Source organism: Pezoporus wallicus, unplaced genomic scaffold (genome assembly GCF_028554395.1).
Source record: "Pezoporus wallicus isolate ANWC-B61680 ecotype Strahan unplaced genomic scaffold, APGP_CSIRO_Pwel_v1 contig_10431, whole genome shotgun sequence".
Taxonomy (NCBI): Eukaryota; Metazoa; Chordata; class Aves; order Psittaciformes; family Psittacidae; genus Pezoporus; species Pezoporus wallicus.
The window spans coordinates 1848296-1864238 of record NW_026635891.1 but is presented as its reverse complement, the minus strand read 5'-3'; the positions used below and the strand labels follow the sequence as shown (position 1 = coordinate 1864238).

The following is a 15943-nucleotide window of genomic DNA, read 5'->3' as shown; positions in this document are numbered from 1 at the left end:
ACACCGCCTCTGACCCCAGGCAGCTGAAGCAGGTAAGGCAGCAGGTCCCTGGATGAATGGCGTGTCTCCATTCACTTTGGTCAGGAGGCTACCATAGTGTTTGGGCTACATTCTCAGTGTTTAACCCCTCAAGCCTCATGCTTGGCTTGGTGCAAGAAAGGAAGAAAAGGACATTCAGCTCTGACCTCAAGGAGGAATCTCTGGGCAGGGCTGGCTCCATCCCTGAGCTCAGAACAGAAGCACTTTTCCACTCCCACCCATGCTGGCTCTGGTGGTCACTTCACGGACATCCACAGGACTGAAAGACACTCAGCCCCGGTAGCTGGCAACCACTTTAGTTCATCATTTTCTGAGAGTTAAGCATCCCTAAAGGAAGGTGACCCAGAACTCTAGGTGTCCTTGACACCCGTTAACACTATAATCTGTAGCAATAAAGCCATTACAACACAAAACTAGGAGCAAATTCCTCCAGCACAGAACCAGTCAGCAAAAAAATGTGAACCCAAAGTCTCCTCTGCAGGTCCCTGCTGCCACAGCCCTCCCCACAGACACGACAAGAGAACCAAAGTGGTTCATTGCAGCAGGCTCAGCTTAGTGATAAGCCAAGGGCACCTAAACACTATGTTAATGGGAATCTAATTGGGCATCCAGATCCATGACACAGCTTGGAAAGCTGCGGTGCTGTGGGTGATAACTCTTTTGGCTTGAGGTGCGGCTGGCTGGCACCCAGAGACAGCAAGCGGCTCTGGAAGGACTCATGGCCAAGCACATCCTTTCCCTGATGGTGTAAACAGATCTTCCCACCACCCTGAGAAGCACCAAGTGTCCCAATCCCACCCAAAGACAACAGGTTCATGGGGATAGGGAGGAAGTCCCAGTGCATGCAGCATCTGGAGCAAACAGCTGTCAGACCTAATGGTCCCACTTCTCTGCAGCGTTTCCCTCTCAGCCCATCCTCTTTCAACCAAGCCCCATCCCACTTCCTATCATTTAACTACCTCCTAGCTTCATTTCTAGTTACTGCCACATTTTGACTGGCAGAGCACAGAGGGTCCTTTCCCCAGGGAGAAGAGAATGTAAATTTGCTCAGCTACCTTAATGGAGAACAAGACTGCCATTCTGGTCTACAAATGGTAGAGGAAATCACTTTACATTTCTCCCCCCTCCAAACTTGCCTGCCTTCTGCCAGTTCCTGAATGTTCATGTTATTTATGACAAATGATTGATGAGGGGATGCTGAATTCACACCCAGCACAGGACATTTTCAAATCACCTATTCATTTTTAAGGTCTGGAATCAGTTTTGCATCCTGATGTGATTCATCATTTGGAGGTTGAGCAGTGGCTACGCAGGGCCAACTTCCAATCCCTGACAGAGCATCAGCAGGCTAAAGGAGTGATGTGGTGAGTAGTTAACCATTTGAGGAGTGAGCAGAGGATCACAGGACACCAGTATTCAAACTACACTGCTTAAGTTAGAGCCACCAGGTTGTCAGGCCATGCTATAGCCCTCTGCTTCAGATTACTCAGACCATGCTGGTCCAAGCTGATAGCCACAGTAATGCTGCTGTATTTAAAAGCAGAACTAGGTTTTTATCTTCTACATAGCCTGGCTATGTGAAAGAGAAATATTTACATAAGATGCTGTCATCATAATGCACCTAAAAGAGATCAGTGGGACATTTCCCCTCCAGCAAGCTTCCAGCCTACATGAGCCTCTCTATCTGTGGCAGAGAGAAATTTCACCATGGGCTCAGGAGAGATCTAGCTGGTTCCTTCCTTCAGATATGTCCATTTCCTCAGGATGCATATGGGAATAAAGAATGATCAGGCATGTGGGTTGGGCCTGATAGCTGGGAGAAGGCAGAGCTTCCCAGATTGGAAGAAGCTACATAAAAAGAGGCAAAATGGGAATGACATCCCCAGCAGACAACCTGTACTTTAGGTTTGATGCCAGTCTGCCAGCAGCTGGCACAACCCACAGAATGACTTAATTCATTGTATCAGCATGGAAAAGCAAATAAACACAAAACAAGTGAGTGAAGCAGCCAGATATAGAGGTGACACCATCACAGTGTTGCCACAGCCCCTTTCTCTTGCTTCAGGAGACGCTATAGCAAGATTCAGCCTCTTTCATGAGCAGGGGGAGGTATTCAGAGGACAGATGGCAAAAAGCTGCCATTCAAGTCTACGAGACCTAGGTTTAGTTGTCCTCAGTACTTTTAATATCAGCCCAGCATCTCAGGGAGAAAGGTTTTAAAGCTTAAGGGCATCACAGATTCAAGTTTAGGAAGTTGCCCAAGGAGTGGTAAGGTAGGGAAGGGAGGAAGAGAAGAAGTGCCCATAGCGAATCTACTTGGAGAGTCATATGGAGGTGTCTTCAGATCACTGGTGACTATTGGGATGCAGCCAGTAGCATCTGGGCACTTCAGAGAGACAGTTCAGCCAGTTATGAATGATGCCATGAAGTCCCTTAACTGTCTCTGTATCAAGTGGTTTCCCTCCCTATCTGAGCAGCTCCTTGCCATGCCATTCCCAACAAATGACAATCCCTTCCTCACGTGGGGAGGCTGCAGATGTGCAGATTAGCCCTGTGGCAGCAGCTTCCCCAGCAGATACAGGCAATTCCAATTGCCAGTCCTGCCTTGCTTTAATAGCACAGGGAGCCCTTGGGATCCTGTGCAGTTGTGGAGCCCCACTTCATGAAGTGTAAAACTTCTGCTGATGCCTAGAAAGAGCCAATCACATGGGCTGAGCTGCTCTAGGAACAGTCAGGGCTGCCTTAAGCAGCACTCTCCCAGGATTCTCTGGTGTGTTGTAAGGGTTGAGTACCCAGCAGCTCTTCTCCTTGGTGGGGATGGGTGTTGTTATTGCCCTGCATCCTGTTTCCACAAAAACACTGAGAAGCTGAGTATGCCTGAAGTCCTATACCTGCAGCCATATATAGTTGGTATTAGCTTGGTGAATCTAAAAACCTGGGAGATTGGGATGGATGCATCCATCACCACGGCGTAAGCTATGTTTCTTAGGAAACCAGACTAGCAGCAGTGCCTGGTATCTCCTTTTAGCAGGAGATGAACTCTGGATGCAAGAATGGATTTTATAAGCCACTCTATTGCTAGTACATGTGATCCTGCAACAGGGAGAAGAGCAGAACTTTCAGCAGGGGTAGGAAGGGGTAAAGTAAGTGGATGAGAGGGAAAAAGAAGGAACAAAGATGTACACTGTGGTTTTGCATGGTTTGCTTGGTCAGTGCAGAGCAGACAGGACAGCCACCTACAACAAAACTCTAATGCTCTACCTTCAGGAACAGCAATAGCCAGGGACGTGGGTACATCCTGCACCCTTCCCCCTGCACTGCTCCTCTTACGTTGCTGTGGCTTTGTGTCCACACACCCACATGGGATGGAAGGAGCTTGTGGTATCTGCTGGCAGCCAGGGATGACATTCACAGGGCTTGGGCTGTGGTTGAGGCCATCCCTGCTGGGCCTCCTGATGGTTCCTCATCGTGTACCCAGCCAGGTACCCATCTGGTGGCTTACGAGCACATACTGCCCAGAGGCACATGCTCAGTCGTGGCTGGCCAGAAGGGCTGCTTCAAAAGGCTCCCTGGGGCGGAAGAGGTACTGCACCTACAGCACCTCCATACCCAGAGGGCTTTGCTCAGTGGAAATTTTCTACTTGGGAAACTAAAAATAACGTGCTCATCCTGAGAACTGCCTTCTCCAGGGGGCTGGTTTTGTTCCTGCTCTGCTTTGCACTGACAGACAAGAAAAGCTAAATTGTCCTGGCTGTACCTCTCCTGTCCTCTCCACCCCACTGCCCAGTGGGCCAAAGAAGTCTGCTAAAAGCAGTCATGTTTGTTTCTTTCTAAAAAAGGACTTCACAAGGAAATAATAATGTAAGTTTCCTGTGAATAACATTGTAAATATTGTGTGAATAAAATAATCAACAGTTGCTTTTCAGTGCATGGCCTGGGGGCTCTTCAGACCAAGCGTTTCTGCAGCTCCCAATCCCATAGGGTCCAAGCCATAAGTAGAACCTGTCAGAGACATGGTGCCATCAATCTAAGGTGCTGTGTGCTGGAGAAGAGCCGTGGGACCTGGGGCACCTTCTGTGCCCCTCCCCAGCACTGAAGGCCAGGCCTGGGCATCCAAGTTTCACACCATCAGACCATTGCCATGGAAACCATCTCCAGGTACCTATTTCAGTCCTCCTAGGAAGTGTTGCTCCCCTTCCCTGCCACCACCACACTGGCTCACCCAGGGTAGTGCAACTTGCCTCAGGCATCCTGTGCCCACGCACTTCCCAAGCAGGAGAGGTTCTGTCCACACTTTGCCAGTGGGGACCACAGAGCATCATTATCCTTCTCCCTGAGTTCATGAGTATGGTAATGTTGCTGAACTCTCCAAGGGCACTTCAAGACCTTTGCTCCTAACCAGGGATGGCTGTCAAACCTTTGTAGCTCCATCTATCAGCAGGTCAGAGCACCTCTTCCCAAGGGAAGGGAAACAAATCCACCTCTTCCCATTACAACATCACCTTCACACCATGTCCAGCCAGTACAACACACCCTGCCAACAGCACCATGCCAGCTACATCCCGCTCTCCCAGCTGTTGTGATACCACGACCCTGCAGCAACGGCCCCACTCACCATCTGGATGACAGACACCGGCCCGATGCTGTTCACGTAGATATCCACATCGATAAACGTGGGCTTGACTGTGAACAAAATGAAACAGGTAATGGTGAGCTGCGACTGAGATTATTTGCGAAGGGCTGAGGACCAAGGGAGCATTTGGGATCAGCGTGGCTCCATCCCACCAAAAATCCCAACTACAGCATCCACAAAAGCATGGGAAACACAAGACACAGCTGGGCCAGGTGACTGGGGACACTTTGTCAGGGGACACTTACTGCCAATGTCAGGCCTCAGCTTGTTGTCATAGTTCTTCAGCAGCGAGTTGAGGATCTGTGTGGCATCAGTCTCCTGTGCCTTGGGGGTGAGGACCCAGGTTTTATTGATGCTGAGGTAATCATAATCATATTCCTCTGTGCTCTCACACCTGAAGCAGAGAGACAAAGGAGAGAGAACATCACTGTTGCATCTCTTTGGTGCTCTGTGGAAGCAGGGGCACAGCTGGGTTTGAGAAACATTAAGGAGGAGGATGCAGCACTGATAGAATGCAGAATGTAAGGACCTCAGAGACTCCTCTCAGCCATACTGATAAGAAGACACAACTCACCTGGCACCTTTGCTCACTTCAGGGTCCCCAGACATGCAGAGTCAGGACTAGCAGGCATGGGGTGACCCACAGACTCCCCAGCTCTGTTTGGAGACACACTGCCAATCCCTACCCTCCCCTGTGGTATTTCTGTCTGTCCCAGCCTGGCCCTCTGCTGCCAGTGCCAGCAGCTCCTGCTCCAAGCTGCCTGTTAACACCATATACCTCAGCTGCTCTGCCTGCACCTCTGATGAAGACAATGGTGACCAAACAGCATTTTGGGGGTGCAATGCACTTACAATAAAAGCACTTCAGAGAAAAGAGGTCCTAAAACCACTAAGCATGCAGCATGCCCTCTGGTTTGCCAGGAAACCAGCCATCTGCCCAGCACATATCCTTGGAAATTAAAGCCTTATGCAAACTCCTCTGCCCTCAGGCCAAGACCTGCCACAACCCATTCCCTGTACCCACCAACCCTTCCTCCCCAGCCTTTAATTTAGCACGAGCTCCCATTTAAAGATGCTCCACCTTCCTGATCTTCTAGTTCCAACCCAGCAAGGAAAGCTTGCATCTTCCTTTGAACCACTTAGCAACAGCTTCTCCCACTGCCTTTCACATCTGCCCTCTCTAAAGCTTTTGCACCCTTCCCTTTTCCTAAAGGAGTTTTTAGAATCACAGAATGGTTTGGGTTGGAAAGGATCTTACGACCATCCAGTTCCAAACCCCTGCCATGGGCAGGGACACCTCACACTAAGCCATGTCACCCAAGACTCCATCCAGCCTGGCCTTGAACACTGTCAGGGATGGAGCATTTATCACCTCTTTAAGCAACCAGTACCAGCACCTCATCACCCTCACAGTAAAGAGCTTCTTCCTTATATCTAAACTGAATCTCCTCTGTTTCAGTTTATACCCATCACCCCTTGTCCTATCACTACAGTGCCTGATGAAGAAACTCTCTAATTAAATTAGGTCCACATGGTCACGAGGGGGAATTCTAACCACCTGCTGCTGCTCTGGGCAGCTCATTCATGAGCTTGTCCCCACAATGACACAGCCGTACATGGGAGAGAATGCTGAGCATTCCCATGCCCGGGACACCCCCTCTATGTCTGCCATGTCAGCGTGTCCCCCCCGCTCCAACATCAAAGGGTCTCACAGCAGGAGCTGCCATTGTGTTGACACTTCCCAGCTGGAGCCTCGCAGCTCCAAGGTGCAATGAGGCACCATGGATACACAACCCCCTTCAGCGCCTGGAGGATGCAGAGCCTGGCAAAGGCACTTGAAGGGGGAAAAAGAGCATTAAATTGACACATTGCAGGCTATTTATCAGGTGCTTCTGTTTGAAAACCTCTGCTCAAACTTGCTTTCACAACCGCTTTAAAACTCTTTGCATCTCCCCAGCTTTGAGGTGCCGGGCTGTGTCCCCCGACAAGGTCTGTGCTGCGTGCAGCTGCCTGCCTGCCGCCGCACATTAGGTACTGGTACATCAGCTTGTTGTTTCCTGTCTGATTGCGCTGCACTTTCTAACGATGCTTAAGGAGTCTTAGCAACACTGTCAGGATGCGCTTCCCTATGTGAGCAGTGGCAGCGCGGGCTCGCCTGGCTGCGTGCTGTGTGCTGTGCGCTGTGTTCGTGTCTTCGGCATGCAGCCGAGCTGATGGCTCCGTGGCATCCCCAGGAGGCACAGGGGACCATTGCTGCACCCTCCCAGAGATGCAGTCTGGGGCTGGCCCCACTCCTGTGGAGTGCAAACCTGTGTCTGTGCCCACAGTCCAGCTCGGGCCAGAGGAAGCAATCCTAACTGCTTCCCTTTGCTGCCGGTGCTTGGGATGATGCAGATGCCTCTATCAGAGTAGGAATGGCTACATGGAAACCTTGTCTCAGTGTTCCCTTGACCCTACTGAAGCCAGCCCAAGACAGGTCACTTGCTGGCACTGAACTCCTCATGTCTCCCTGCCCAAATAAAACCCAGGTCCTCCAAGCCCTAAGACCACAGGGGAGTCTGAAACCCCACTGTGGGGATGAACAAACCCAGGCTGCTTACTCTGACCTTGGGCTTCTGTCTTCCCCCCGTTCAGTGTCACTGATTAACACCCTAAGATTTGGGGTAGCATTTCCAGGGAGTCACATCCCTGTTACAGATGCTGTGACACTACCAAAAATATGCTTTTTGCTAATGCAGCTAATCCTGAGCTACTAAACCATACTAAGCCATCTTAGCATAAGCAAGCCAGCTTTTCCTGGAGAAAACATGCTTTTGCTGGGTGTCAGTGCTCACACAGCCGCACACCAGCTCTTGCTGGTCAGGAGTGTGACTTTTAGGCCCCTCTATGCGAGATTCTGCCTCCTCCCCAGTCTCTCTTCCCAGTGGTCCCACTTCAAGGAAGGAAGAGTCCAAGAGCTATTACAGAGGAGAGGAATTAAGGTGACATGTGCGTGTCCCCCCACAGCTGCTAATGGAAATGTCACAGTGCAAACCTGCAGTGATCCCAGCGTGCTCTGAACACTTGCTGGCCCGGCAGCATTGTCTCCTGTCACAAAGTGACTGGCTCGGTGACAGGGAACAGCCAGTTCTCATATGTCTCCATGCAGCCAGGAGGAAAGGCAGACCCACATCTCCTCACCTCCACTGCTGAAATGTCAGAACATCCACCTCACACCTTCAACATCCCCTCCTGCTCAGCCACGGGGCTGGGATGAAGCTATGGGCATGGGGTGGGCAGGACAGAGATGGGACATGGTGAGGAATCCCTTGCTCTGACACACACAGTCAGGGCTGTGGCAGCTCCTGCTGGTGCCCAGAGCAGGAGACCTGCACGGCAGGGAGGTGTCCTTTCAGATGTGCTCACATGTACGGATGAGGTTGGACAACCCTCCTTGGGCAACCCTTGGCATTACAGCAGGACAGTGCCTGCCTCGCCTCCCCCATTCTGCTTTGCTTCAGCAAACACCGGTCTTGCTGAGGTTTCCAAGCACACTGATGGTCAAAGTTAAAGCCCCCTGCAGAGCTGGTGGCTGGCTCCATCCCCTCAGCGCACAGGCTGTGTGACTGGTTTCACTTGGCAGGAAGAGGGGAAGAACAACATTTGACATGAGCCCAGTCAGACATACCTGACCAAGATGCATATCCACTACTACTTGCAGCCTGGTGCATTAATGAAGTCTAAGACCAGTAAATTAATGGTAAATACCATGGATGCAGACACTGGGCCGTGATTGTCCAGCCCCTCTGCAAACACAGCTCAAAGCCTGCCCTGCTCCAGAGGAACAGACAGCAACAAAATGCAAGAGCAACATTTCCATGGTTGAAAAGCACTGGTCAGTCCCAGTTACCACATGCTAACATGTCCTTCCAGCCAGCCATCCCAACGGCTCCAAGGGTTGTAGGCACAGGGATGTTCAGGCAAATAACTCTAAACTAGAAGCAGGCAGAGGATTTAAGGATGGGGGCTCACTAATCTGTACCCTACCCATTTCACATGTTCTTGTACCTCTCCTTTCACAGCATGCTCTATGAAGCCCCAGTGGTCAAGCCTGCACGTTTTGAACCATCTACCCAGCCCAACTTTCTGGTGGTGTGATGCTGTGCAGGGATCCTGCCTTCAGGGCTCAGTTAGGTGCCTTGATCCCAGCAAAGGCAGTGCCCTGGAAATGCTGGTAATCTGGTTCTGTGGTAGGGGGACTGTCCAGGGATGCTGAGTCACCCGGCACAAAGCATCCAGCCCACTCCAGCACGAGGGGATGGGGGGGTCTTGCAGCTGGGTGGGAGAAGAGCTCATACACACATGCAGCATCTGAACCAGGCTCCTCACCCCAGCACCCACCATTAAGTACAGAGCAGGTGAGATTCACCCCCTGAAGCTATAGCCAGGAAGAATGCAGTGAATGCAGAGTGAGACCCTGACATAACTTGCTCCTTTTCTCCTTCTTCTCCCACAGGCTTGTTCTCCTGCTCCATCACCCCCCCCCAACATGCACAGACTCTGGCAAAGTGGGGCTCAGGGAAGAGCTACACATGAGGGACTGGACAGAAGGGAAGCCAGGACAGCCATGGGGTAAATCTTCCTGCTCAAGGGCATGTGAATACATGACTTAACAGCTCCTCTGTGTGATCTTGCAGCTTACCACTCACCCTCTCATAACGCAGTGCTCAGTGTGCTGCAGGGATGGTAGGACACAGGAACGGGGACCACCACAGACCCTCCCTCTAGGTCCTCAATGCCCCCCAGCACCAGCACATTGGGTGTCAGGGCACAAGCCATGGGGCAGCTGTTGCTGCCTCAACCCCAGGAAGGCCAAGCCCCAGATGGACATGCAAGGATGGACATTGTACCTGCATCTGAGGTCGGGTAGCCTTGGCAGAGCAGACTGTTAGTAGCAGGATTCATGCTCCCTGTCCCTGACTGGATTTGTAATGGGATTTGATCGGCTTTAAGGCAGCTTATTCTGCCAATTAGCTTCAACCAGTAAAATCCCTCTCCCCCCCAAGCCCTGGGGGGAACAATCTGCTGACAACATGTTCTTTCCCCATCTAGCCATTTAAACTCACCAGTGGGGATAGGAAATGTAAAAATAAAACAGGGGAAAAGAAACTTGAAAACCCCCTTGTGCGTGGGGCCTTTCATTGCTGTTTACAGGGAAGCACTAGGAACCGCGGGCCCTGGGAGAGAGCTGTCACCTGCCTGCCCCACGCTCCGCTGGTGGCATTGGGCTAGCATCGGGATCCTGCCAGCACCCGGAGCTGGGACCTGGGGCCAACCTGTAGAGTGAGGCAGGAGCCCGCGCTGCCCTCCTCCTGCCAGGTTGCGAACCCTGCAGGGTCTTCAGGGGTGCCAGGGAATGGAGTGCAGGGAAAGGGATGCAAGCTCCTTTCCACCCATCCCGACTCTGCATGGAAATAACCCGGTGATGGATGGAGCCCTCAGGAGGTGCTTAGCACCCCCTGGTCCTGCTCTGGGCACCGCCAGAAGGGGCTCAGCCCCCCGGCAGGATTTAGCCAGCGAGGTGATGGCGGGGTGGAAAACGGGATGTCCTCTTGATTCCCGGCATGCGGAGAAGGGGACATGGGGTGCAAAGGACACGCAGGCAGTAGGTGCTGCCGCGAATAGACCTGATCCTGCCTTGGGGCCGGCTGGAATTAGCGGCTGAGGGCACAGGGGTGCCCAAACCCCCGCTGAAACGGGGGTGGGGGGTGGCATAAGGGGGGCGTGAGGACCGATGCTATGTCTCCAATCCCCTCCCCTCCCATTGCCCCGACGGGTAAACTGAGGCTGGAAGGGGCATCCCGGTTGGCGGGGGGGGTCTCACCTGGCTCGCAGGACCGGCCCGAGGGCCAGGCAGAGCAGCAGCACCTTCCCGGGCATCTCGGCGAGGCGAGGACCGGCCCCGGCGGGGGGGGGCGACGGCGGCGGCCGCGCTTCTCCCGCCCCGGCGGGGCTCAGCGCGGGGCCGGGCGGGGGGCGGCGGCGGGACCCCCCCGCTGCCCGCTGCGCCGAGCTCCAGCCCCGCCGCCGCCCGCCCGGCTCCGCGCTCCGAGCCCCGCTCCGCGCCGGCGGGGAGGAAGGGGAAAGTTGGGCATCTCTTCACCGGCGGGGAGGGGCCGGCGCACCGTCCTACCGCCCCGCGCAGGGGCCGGCTCCCCCCGCGCCCCCCCGACGGCCGAGCGCCAGCGGCGGGGGCCGCACGGCGGAGTCAGACCCGCGCATCCGCCGCTGCCGGGGAGCCGGCACCGTCAGCGAGCATCGCCCGCTCCCCCTCTGCGCAACGAGGCGCTTGGTTTCTCTTAATAGTGGCTTTTTTTAATGCACATCAGTGGGTGTTTTTCCCTAAAAAAAAAAAAAAAAAAAAAGAAAGGAAAGAGTGAGTAATTATTGTTAAAATATGCAAAGCGTCAGCTCCCGCTGGGCTGAGCTGCACAGGGAGACGCTGCAGGGAGCGGGTCCTTTCCCACCTGTTGGGGATGCTGTCCCGCAAGAAAACAGCCGGGACAGAGCATGGGTAGGAGCTGCGGGACAGCCGGGGGCGCGGGTGGGCTCTGGGGTCAGCCTGGAGCGCTCTGCTCTTAGGTTTGTGCCTAGCGTTTCTTTGCACTGCTGGCATCTGACTTGTCAACAGCAGTAAGAGTCCATTCTGGCGAGTGCGGGGTGACAGTGGCTTGGAATAAACTTTGTGACAGGTACATGAGGTGCCAATAATTGTCCTTCCCCATGTGGTTACACAGCGTGAGCTGGAGGAGCCCCTGTTCAAGGGGCCTGGTCCTATGCCTCCAGAGGGTTTTGGAGTGCTGGTGACAAATGATGCTTTGGTGCCATCCCTCTGGACTGGAGTGGGACTGGGAGCAACAGACTTTCTTCCCCATGGCCCTGTCACAGCCTTCCTCATGTGAACATGGACAAATCACTTTCCTGCTCTCCATCTGCAGCACGCTGGTAACCACTGTCCCATTTGCTCAGCTCAGCAGGGTAGGGAGATACCTGTTCCCTCCACACATTCAGTGCCTAATAGCCAGGGCCAGCCTCGGTGCGGACTAAGAGCGCTGCGGAGTCCAGGCAGCAATATCGCAGCACACCTGGGTGATTTTTCAAGGCTCTTCCTCCGCAGGCTCTCCCTTGCTGATTCTTGCAATGATCACCTTAAGCCCTCAAGCATGAGATCTGAGCAGCCTCAAAGCCGTGTGAACCAGCTGCAGGCGTCGGAGACGGCATTTCCCTGTCAGAAGCAGCTGCAGATTAGGTTTCTTTACTGCACGCAAAGAAGGCAGCTCTGGGATGGCTGAGTTCACAGGAAGCACATGTCAAAAGAGTAAATAATGAGTATCAAAGCAGCAGTGAAGGTGAAAAGAGCCCTTTAAGCTTCAAAGCAAGCCACCCGATTATCCCAGTTCTTCAGGGATCCAGGTGAAGCTGAAGTTGGGAAAGGTGCAAGAGGAGCCATAGGGAGGGCATAGCTGTCAAGGACTCCGGTCATGAACAGATCACAGAGCATCCAGGGGTTTGTGCATGTGCTCTCAGCTCCCCCTCAAGACACAGAATGTGAAGTGGTATGTGGGGACTGATTTCTTTTGATCACCCCCTCTGCTACCTGAGAACTGAGAGATATGGGGAGGGCTGCTGCTTGGAGAGCTGGAGATGGTCTGAGCAGCATTAGGGAATCACAACATCCATTCATGATGCTGTTGTGGGGGGCACCTTCCAGGCAGTCTTATGCACTAGGAATAGCCAAGCAGCTGTCCTCCCTGGTCTTCTCCTTCATCTACACACTGCTTTTCAAGCAAAACCCATATTAATCAGCATCATAGCCTCAGTCTGGGAGAAACCCATTTCAAATCCATGTTGAATGATTCTGACCAGGAAAAAACACTCTCAGTCCAGATGCCAAGGAGGAGAAGATGTCCTGCACCAGCGTTTGGGGAGGAAACAGCCCCTGTTTTCCACTTTGAAGAGACATCTCTATTGAGATCTGCTGTCACAGGATGCTCCTAACTTAAACAGGGGATGAAATATTTTATTCAAGGTGCTTTTTGTCCCTTCTGGTATTTCAGTTTAACCAGCAAACTAATAAAACTTGTTATTTACAGAGTCCTCATGAGCTCAGAGCCTGAGGGGGCCACACTGCCACAGTAAATGAGGGTTTGATCGTGAAGTCCTCACCGCAGAATTCAGCCCTGGGACATGATCCCAAACCTTGCAAGGATGGCAGTGCTTTCAGAGGGAGCCCCCCTATAGCCAGAAAGTCCTGTATGAGCCTGGGCACATCTGCAACCCTTTCTGAAAGGGTTCTCTCTCTCTGTGAGGGTTCTCTGTGCTCTCTCCAAAGCTCCTTTGCACTCTCAGTCATGAAACCTGCGCTGCCGGCTCCTGTGTTTGTGGCTGGTGAGATGAAGGCAGGAGGCAAAGCTCTGCCTTCCTCTTCCTTGTGCAAGGAGCTGCTGGCTTCTTGCCTCAGGCGATGCCAAAGACAAGGAATGTCCCTCTCTAAGGAGACTGATTTTCTGGGCAATTTGGGAGTGCTGTAATATAGATAGGTAAATAGGAGGGTAAATAGATACAAGTGGAGAAAAGTATTAACCCAGTAAAACTCAGGCTCTTGGCATTCACAAACTCCTCCTTAGACACGTCTTTCAAGGGTGGAGGAGCAAGGACCGGAGGACCCTGGGCAGAGATAGATCCCACAGGGCTCTGCAGAAGCAGATCAGGCTTGAGCACACTGCTGGCAGAGCTGGGGACGCCAGGACAAGGAGCTGCCAGGGTATCTGCAGGCAGCCCCAGCCAGGGCCATGCAGCAGGCAGCTCTGAAGGGCTGCATGGAGGTGAATTCACCTTCCCCTCCTCCCATCACCGCTCTACGTCATCTGTCTGAGGACAGAGCACCGTTAGAGCCACTGTCCTTGATGCTCACTCTCCTCCTGGCAACGAAGCGGGGCTTGTGCTGTTACACAGCCAGAGCATCCTCCGGGAGCAGCACGGGTTCACAGGCTGAGGTTTCCCATGGATCTCCTCCCCCTGTCCAGAAGAGCTGAGGGCTCTGGCAGAAGGTCAGGCTGCGAGTCTCCTACAGCAGCATCCTTGGACTGAGTATGCTGACATGCCTGGGATGCAAGGGGTAAAGGACATCCAAGGAGCAGCTGGATACAGGGCCCCTTTGGAAAACTTGGAGAATGAAAAACCCTGTGTAAGCCTCAATCCTTTTCTCTGAACCGGGGCACGTCCTGCATGGGAGAAACATTTGTTTTCTGTACCAGGGCATTTTTTCAGCATAGCCAAGGTTTTGTCTTTTCCAGGCTCACTGGGCAGGCTGGGCACAGCAGCAGATGCTGCATGAATAACTGCTCCAGCTGGACTCTGGCTTCCCACCTTTCAGGACAGCGATGATATATGAAGCAGACAGGACACAGTTTAGTTTTTAGGTGCTGGAGTGAACTTGTGGTGCTGACAGATAAAAAAAGTGTGTTTGAAGCCTGAACAAACATGATGTGAACATTTCCCAAGGAGAATGAAGGGTGTGGGAGGACAGCATGGGCCGCAGCAAGAGCTGGTGCAAACTGTCCCAGAGGGTGACAAGAACGATGACAGGAGCAAGATCTTTACTTTCATCCTCTGCTGCTACATCAGGCCAGGCCTGAAGGAGTCTCCACATCCCTTCCACTGTGGATAGTTCCTCTTCAGAAGTAGTTGCTTGGTGGGAAAGGATCACCAAGCTGATAGGTGAGCCGATCCTGCATGTCAGAGTGGTTCTTGCTGTCATCTTGAGTACGGAAAAGATGCCATTTCCCATGTTTTTATGGTTCTGATCTTCTGGCACTTTCCCTAGGTTGGGGTTTAACATGTAATATTCCTCCTAGAGATCAATACATGAAAAAAGAAAACATACGTAGGGACTGTAATGATAGGACGGCGGATAACAGGTTAATCTTAAACAGGGGAAGTTTAGATTGGATATAAGGAAGAAGTTCTTTACTGTGAAGGTGGTGAGGCACTGGAATGGGTTGCCCAGGGAAGCTGTGAATGCTCCATCCCTGGCGGTGTTCAAGGCCAGGTTGGACAGAGCCTTGGGTGCCCTGGTTTAGTGTGAGATGCCCCTGCCCATGGCAGGGGGTTGGAACTGGGTGATCTTAAGGTCCTTTCCAACCCAAACCGCTCAATGATTCTATGATTCTATGAAAAGGTTGGGGAGGGGAAGAGAATTAGCAGCATTTGACAAAAAAATGGGAAAATCTCAGCAAATTGAACACCAGGTGTTTCAATACTATTTCAAATGGAATTCACAGCTATGCCATCTGATGTCATCCATCCAGTACAGGACCACGAGCTGGCAGTTTGGTGTGTCATCCCCAGAATAACTCCCAGGCAGTACATCCATATTTTAAATACCAGTTAACTGCTGACACAAACTTTGGGGACATGCAGCTGCGGGAACAGGAGCAGCTGCTTCTCTTCACTGTAGAAATGTGGCTGCTTCTGGATGGAGACGCACTAGCTCCTCATCAACCCACGCCACGGTGGTTCATGGGAGAGGAAAAGGAGACAGGAAGGTCATGGAGGCAACAAAAGCTGTCATTGGGATGCAAACTATACTTCAAACAGTGATTCCTTCCAGAGGTGACCAATAGCTTGGAAAAATGGTCTCAGGGCTCTCCAGAGGACCTGCAGGATTCAGAGCAGAGCCTACATCTGCAGAAGATGGTGCTCACAGCCAAAAAACCCATGGATGGACCTGCCTGACCCTTTCCATACTGCAGCTCTGAATGCACAGATGAGGGCACATCACCACCCATTGGCATCCCTAGCAGGATGTAAGAGACTGAGAGAGGGAGGCACAGTTGCTTTGTACTGTTATACCCATAGGCATTTTTGTCCAGAGATGTGGCATTGCTCTCTACACTGGCTGGGGAATGTTTATGCACCAGTAAATAATGGCAACTGCCCATCTGTGGCCACGTTTAGCTGTTGCAATTACAACTGTTTCCAGCAGCGGATCTGCACCCTTCCTGTCCCACCTCTGCCTGGTGGTTTGGTGTTTGTCTGCCTGAGGATAACATAGAGCAGTTGGCAAGTGGAGAAACCTATGAAAGCAGCTTTCCTCCCACAGCATCCCTCCTGTGGCAGGTACCAGATGATCTGGGATTACACAGACTGTGTTGTTTTTCTGTTACGGGACTGACTCTGAAGCCCCAGGACAGATACCTGCAGCAAGCCCATATTCTCACACCTCCTTCC

At 52.4% G+C, this 15943-nt stretch overlaps 1 protein-coding gene across 1 annotated transcript in view; it reads right to left on the bottom strand.

Moving 5' to 3' along the window:
• Positions 1-10975, bottom strand: part of LOC130593376 (gamma-aminobutyric acid receptor subunit gamma-4) — a 35242-nt gene extending 24267 nt beyond the window's left edge. The window contains exons 1-3 of the mRNA XM_057398454.1: positions 10536-10975; positions 4918-5066; positions 4655-4722 (exon numbers count right to left, since the gene is read on the bottom strand). Of these exons, the coding sequence (XP_057254437.1) occupies positions 4655-4722; positions 4918-5066; positions 10536-10591 (273 nt within the window). The 5' untranslated portion in view covers positions 10592-10975. The remainder of the gene's footprint in view (positions 1-4654; positions 4723-4917; positions 5067-10535) is intronic.
• Positions 10976-15943: the final 4968 nt, after the last annotated feature.